At 33.1% G+C, this 7,241-nt stretch overlaps 1 protein-coding gene across 1 annotated transcript in view; it reads left to right on the top strand.

The window, feature by feature from the left end:
• USP15 (ubiquitin specific peptidase 15) overlaps positions 1-7,241 on the top strand; it is an 83,295-nt gene that overhangs the window by 52,884 nt on the left and 23,170 nt on the right. The window contains exon 7 of the mRNA XM_009327687.1: positions 2,302-2,385. Coding sequence (XP_009325962.1) covers positions 2,302-2,385 — 84 coding nt within the window. The remainder of the gene's footprint in view (positions 1-2,301; positions 2,386-7,241) is intronic.

The following is a 7,241-nucleotide window of genomic DNA, read 5'->3' as shown; positions in this document are numbered from 1 at the left end:
TACTGTCTATTTTGGCATAGGACTACAGTAAAGTTTGTTTTTAGCCTGTCTTTTGCTGAACTGTTAAAATGCTAAACTATAATAAATAATTTTGTGGGTTTTGTTTGTTGTTATCTGTTACATAGTTCCTGATGTTTTTCCAGCTATGTTGAGAATTTGGTTTACTCTTCTCCTGCATGTGAGAAATAAGGCTATTGACTGATTATTGTTTTTTTTTTACAACCAGAGTTTAAAATTGTTTATTTTTGTCTCAAGCAAGTAACTGCATCCTTTGGACATCTTTCTGTGGTGTTTTAACAGCACAGTAACATTAATACGTACTGAACTTAGTATACTACTAAAAGGATATATGCTTTGTCTTAGAACCTTGCATTCAAAACATAATTGAGGTTTTGTTGTACATTTGGTTACTCATTTTGTCTTAGGAGATTCCTAAGTCATTGCAGTTGTTTTACGAGTAGATACTTTTGGTCGTTCTTTTTGTACAGTTTTAAAGGCAGAACTCAAGTATGGCAATACATTCAGCATTAGCACTTACTGTCTTTTCAAGGTTTTTTTATTATCCTTGTTTTGATCATACTTTTTTGTTTTAAATGATGGGGGGGATTTCTGCCAACATTGTTACAAAGTTTTCCCACAAGTATTGAAATGTATTAAAAGCTGTAAGAGCTGTGCATGAATTTTGTTCTTCTTTGTACGCAGGATTTAGCAATGTAAACAACTGTAAGCAAACAGAAAGGCTGCACACCTCAGAGGAGCAGGAATCTCTTACTGTTTTACATGTTGTTACCACTTTGTATTTGATAGCAAATGCTATCAAAGAGTAAAACTACTGATTGCCATCGTCTCTAAGAAACAAATTAACTTATTTTTAGGTTTTGGTGGAAACCAGACCTTTATGTAGCTGGTTTATTCTGGTTTCTTTTAATTTTTTAGACAACAATTACACATTGAGTTTTTAAATTTAAAACTGTGTTGCGTTTGAATTAGGTTTAAATTATATAAAAGCTTCAAATTTGTTTTGAAAAGTTAAATTTCAGTTCAAAATGACTCCGTTCAAGTAGCTTCTTCTAAAATAATTACATGTATGAATGTGCATAATTTAACTTTTGTCTTGAATTTAAGTAGGGTTAAACTGACTTCAATTTTGTATCTTTCTTGTGGACACAGTCTGTGTGTTTTACTTCTTTGAAGATAATGTTCAAAGAGGAGGATTTAGATCGATAAAGGAAATCTACAGGAAGGCTTTATGAATGTTGGTCAGAATACTTTAAAAATTAAATAACATTTTCTTCACATGGTGTCATATCTCTTCTTTTGGAAAAGGTTTATTAATAAAAAGTTGAAAATATACTCAGGAAGATTCCCTGTGTAAAAATGTTCATCTCCTTGCAGAGTTTAGTTCTTGACAGGTGCTTAAAAAATCCTGAGCATGCAGAATTTCTTCTCTTAATATTGTGATATGTATTTCAAAGCTTTCCAATGACAGCTGGAGCTTTTTGCAAACCAGTTGGAGTTGCAAAGGGCCCACAATAACATGAAGGTGCCTAAATTCCTTTGAGCAGTCAGAGCCTTTTCCATGGTTATCTAAGATTTTATCAGAAAAAAGAAAAATACACTGCAAAATAGTCGTATATTGTATTTAACTGTTACGTTCAGAGGGTCTTTGTGATTAAAATGATCAATATTCTTATATTTAAAAATAGTCTTAAACAATGGGGATGAGAGATAATGCTATTACTTTTGGCAAAAAAGGTTTTTAAAGGTTACTTAGTATTGTGCATAATATCCTGGATTTCTTAAACAATATTAATAAGACAATTTTAATTAAATGGTTTCATGCTGCTATTAAACTAACCTTGAAGTATGTATCTTAATCATTTTTGTATCTTGTCTCAACATCCATTTATGTTTAAATGAAAAATTCATATAATTTCTATGTTAGAAACTGTACATTCTAGGTTTTAGAACATCAAAATATCTATAGTCATCCTATAAACTGAAAACAATTTTTTTAACACTGTGGCCTGTGATTTGTTTGTTTGTTTGTTTGCTTTTTGTTTTTAATAGCTGTATTTCTTCAACATGATATGGAAGCTTAAAGTACTGTGAAGCATTTCAAGTTTTAAAAGATGGATTCTGAGGGCTGCATGTCCTGGGTATTTTTAGTGCTTTGCCCACTTTTAAAAAAATATTTCTTTTCCATGCTTGTTTATATGCATTGTTCATTTGTTAGCATTCTTTCATAGTTTTTAATATCTCAGCATTTTTATCTAATTTATCATTTTCATATTTTTAAAGGTCCCCAGGTGCATCCAATTTTTCAACTTTACCAAAGATCTCTCCATCTCTATCAAATAATTATAACAACATGAACAACAGAAAGTAAGCAATATACCTTAAAACATTACTCAATTTAATCGCCCCAGTGTGACATAAACAAATTTCGATGTTTTTTAAGTTCTAGCTTAAGGATTTTGATTTGTTTTGCAATATTTGGATTGTGAATTGTTACTGGTCACTATTTCATAGTGTAGGTATTGTAAAGCATGATATCAGAAAATGAAACGCAGTTTAAGATGTTTGGTAACTCTTAGTCCTCAGTAGAATAGACACTAAAAAGAATGTTGAGCATTGTAAGAAAATATGTAAAGACTTCATTTAGAGTTTATCATGCTAAAAATACATTGTTGTTATTATTATCCTGCCTGAATTTAGATGGACAACAAAAAAAGTATAAACTACTTACATTTATGGTGGTCAGGTTTTCCCTTATTTATTGATGCTAAGGTATTCTAGCAGCATATGTGATATCACACATCGATTTGAGACCACTACAGCTGAATTGTTCTAGTTATAATGGTTGTCATAGTGATTATAGCCATTGATTAATTATCAGCAGCTTAACTTCTGCGTCTTAGAAGATTTGAAGGGAAGATTTGAGAGAGATTAGTCTGATAGGTGTGCTTGAATATTAGAATGAGCAGAGGCTTAGTAAAAGAGGCTTCTCACTTTTAAGGGTTTTCTCCTTTATATTCCAAATCAGAAGTTTAACAAAGAATGTGATAAAACTCTAAAAGAAGAGCTTTCCTATTCCAGTGGCCAACTTTGTGTGTAATCTTTTTTGTTGTACACAACTGTAAAAAAAAGTTGGTGAATATAGAAAAACATGGAATTATTTCACTTTAACAGATAATGGAGCATCTTTCAAATGCTTGAAACCAGAGAGCACTCATCTTTAATGCAAGCTGGGGGAAATTGAAGAGGCTTATTCTTACAATTCATTCAAATTTAAAATATTTTTCCAAACATGCATTTTGTGATCAAACATGAAGATGTTAAATATTAAAAAGGTGACATAAATATTAAATATCTTATACAATATCTTCCAGTTAAATACTGCATTTATCAGAAGTGATTTTTCCTAAGGGGTGAAGTGTCACTTGTGCTTCTACCAATTGTGAGTAGCCCCAACTCTCACTGTTAAACAGTTGAAATCCATGTATTTAACTGCAGTCTATTGTACTCTGTGTGTGAATGTGTAGTAAATAAAAGGTATATTGTATCTATGATTGTGTGAAAAATTACTTGACCAGAACTGAGCCTCGAGCTGAGAACTAATCTCTCCTTCCCCCATTGCTTATGCAAAAGACAGTTGTAATGCCAAAACCAAAGCTTAACAGTTACTTTTTCCTAGGGAGCCACCATTTGAAATCAAGCCAGCAAGGCTTTCTTCTTTTTTTTTTTTTCCTTTTTTTTTTCCTTTTTTCCCCCTTTTTTTTTTTTTTTTTTTTTTTTTTTTCCTCTTATTGTTTTTGTTTTTTTTTTTTTTTCTGAACTTCCAAAGTTCTGTGATTTCAGGTAGTTGGTTTTTTTTTTTCCTTTTTTTTTTCCTTTTTTTCCCCCCCTTTTTTTTTTTTTTAATGTTAGCTTCTCCCTAATGATGCTGTAGTTATTTTTAGGAAGCACTTATGAAACCTGTTGCCAGCTCTTGCAGCTTTTAAGTATAGTTTCTTCACTTGCTTTAGCTGATTTTATTTTTATTTCTTGGTTTATTTTGGAGCCAAAATGGGAGCTTTTAGAACTTAAGGTAAAATACTGGGGTGGTTTTTGGTTTGTTTTTTTTTAATTTGAGTATTTTCAACAGAAATACATGTTTAAAAGGAAGTGATATAAAATTCAGATTTGATAAGGAATTGGTCCTTTGAAGTGCCTTAACTATAACTTAAGCATTTGTAAATCAGGTAGTAGGTACGTGTTCTGTATAGTGTTATGAAATACCAGCCATTTTTCTCTTGTAACTCAAAACACTGTATATCTGGATGTTATGTAAGGCAGATATTCAGTGCAGAAGTATATGGTTTTCCTTACAATGCAATAATCCAATTATGATGAGTTTAAAATAAATATTTAAAAAATCACAAATTTATACTTCAATATATAATACAGGAGAATCTTTAGGAGCACTTCTGTCAGAATACATGTTCAAGATGAACTAGTTCAGTGATAGAGAAGTCATATCCATTAATATACTATATACTTTAAAGTACATACTGTTGCATTAAGAATTTTTGGCTTCAAAAGGTAAATGGAAAGATATATCTCTGTATTTAACTGTATTATATCATTTTGGGTTAAGATCAGTTTCTTCCTATGTTCTACTCTTCTCGCAAATACCTCCTTGTCTAAGCAAGCACTTCTTTTCCATTAATTAATCCTATCTTTTTTTCATTACTTTCTTAATTAACTACTTAATGTCAGCTTTGCCTGGAATTTATTTTAATGTTTCTGCCTTATTGTCTCTTACATTACATGTTATCTTAGTACAATAGCAAAATTATACATTTGTGGCTTCCCAGGATCCATTGGCACCTCCGTATGGCACGAGATGCTGTGACTCTAAAGGAAATACCAACATTTGTTTTGAAGATAATATTAGCTGACAAAGCTGATTTGTAAGGCAGAAAAAGCAAACAACAGGTTGTGTGTAGTAAGTCATAAATGGTCATTGTTGCAAGCCTGTTTTTGCAATTATTATAGCTTGGCTATAGAGTACAAATTATATTAAAACTCCAAAAAGTATCATATTTCTTTATATCATCCACATTTCTGTAATATTTGTCAAATCCAAGAAGTGTTCTGAGTAATAGTAAGCCTCAAATTGGTAAATATTTAATTGTGTGTTGAGCTAGTCATACGTTAGGTAATAGAAATAGCTTGTGCAAATTTTATCAGGTCCAAAGCCTTCATTTCTGTAAATGTGAGTTTGCATTTGATGGAATGGAGGATTCCAAATAATTGATCATTGATGTTCTTTTGCCTTTACAGGTGATCTTGTTGAAAGAATAACATAGGAGGATTAGCATAATATGTGTTAGTGGATTCAGAAGAGCAGGGAGAGACACGCATCATTTAGGTCTTACTGGAATTTCTGTTTATTGCTGTTATAAAGCAATACATTTCATGTCACATGTGGTATTTTTTTTAATTATGTGGGGAGGGGATTAAAAACAGTTGAACAGGGATTTTGCGTGGGGAATTAAGTGAAAAGTTGTTTTGTTTTCTTCATTTGTAACCATTGTTTCGGGCTCCTAAAATGGCTTGCTTCATCATTCAGTTGTGTGAGCTTGTCGGAAGACGGACAGCTGGCAACTTTGTTCACACGCTTGGTATATTTCAATATGCTCATTTCAAGAAGTATAAATGTTAATTATGTCAGCTGTAGAAACAAGTTTCTTCATGTTGCACCTGACACATAGGCAAATATTATGAGGAAGGTGATTTTTTTTTAACTTTAAATAGATTATAATGTTATCTTTTGCTCTCCAGATGATGATCATGAACAATAACAAAGACAGTAGTCTTTGTGTAGTGACATGGGCCTCTCCTGCTGCTTCAGGCATCTCTAAAAATTGATGGAACCCGATTACGGGTTTGTTAAAGTGGCTGGTCACAAAAACACATTGGCAGTGCATTAAAGTGGTTGAAATAATACGGAGCTCAGTAAGTGTTCCAAACTTAATTTTCTGAGCTCATTCTTACAACTCAGATTCCTTTTGCAGCACCTGTTGTTGGTATATGGCACTCCACTATCGAATTGTGTCCTTTCCAAAGCTAGCGGTGCTTCTCCAAACTTCTCTGTTCCAAATCCACACTTCCCAGAACTCCAGCTACACAATGAGTGCTCTGGGTTCATCATCATCTGAAAGCTGCTTTGAGGTTTAAAGGCGGGATACAGACAGTACATATAAGTCATTTCAAATATGGCGCACACAACTCAAAACTTATAGATTTACAGATAATAAAATCTCATTCAGAAACCTCTCTTCACCATTTTCACTACTTCAAGAACTCTGTCTAGCTGTTCAAGGGTCTGAAGGTGGTTTCATTTTCTTAAGTCTTGCCTTAATTTTTGAGCAGCAATTTCTTCTAAGAGCCCTCAGTGTTTACTTTCTGTTATTGCCCTTACTTGACTGCCCCATTCTAATACTACCCCTCTGCTTTTCCATGCATTGTTCCCTCATTAAAGGCAACTTTCTAAAGGTTTTGCAGGAAAAGCAGGTGGAGGTTGGGGACGCGCTATCACAAGTGACTTTTTCTAGGGCATTTCTGTTTGAATGAAGTTTACGTAGACTTGCCTTGCATCTTTACTTGCTTTCCATTGTTAGCCATTTACTACTGACTGTTAATAATACTTTATTTTTGGTCCAGTCTCAAAAGCATGAAAAGCAGAGGCACAATGTAATTTAAATAAAAATAATTATTCCAGAAAAAAATGAAGTTTGCAGACTGATAAAGCTTTAAAGAGACATCTCCTAGTCTCCTGCAAATAGTAGGCATTGTATTTTGCTGGATATGTTTTGATAAAATATCACAGAACCCTGAAAGAAAAATACATGAATAGACCTGACTGACAGGATGAGTGTGATAACCATATTCTCTAAACCCCTCAAATGTATTTCTGTGGGCCAGTAGAGAAGATGAAAGAGCTCAGAAATGGCTTTCCCTTTTGAGAAGTAAACTCTGACAGTTTGTCCCTTAGAGCAGGCCAATACTGGGGATCTATCTACATTACAATTATCTTGAATTAAATTATCGTGATGTTACTCAGCTAATTTGAGGAAGTCTTTCACATGAATGCACTATAGCCAAAAGACACTAATTGCATTTCCTAGCTTTCTAGTGTCCCTCCTAAGGTGGTAGTTCATGAAGGGGGGGGGGGGGGGCTGGGGGGAAGGAGA

This window comes from Pygoscelis adeliae, unplaced genomic scaffold (genome assembly GCF_000699105.1).
Source record: "Pygoscelis adeliae isolate BGI_AS28 unplaced genomic scaffold, ASM69910v1 Scaffold113, whole genome shotgun sequence".
Taxonomy (NCBI): domain Eukaryota; kingdom Metazoa; phylum Chordata; class Aves; order Sphenisciformes; family Spheniscidae; genus Pygoscelis; species Pygoscelis adeliae.
The sequence above is the reverse complement of the archived record's forward strand: the minus strand, read 5'-3'. Positions and strand labels throughout refer to the sequence as shown.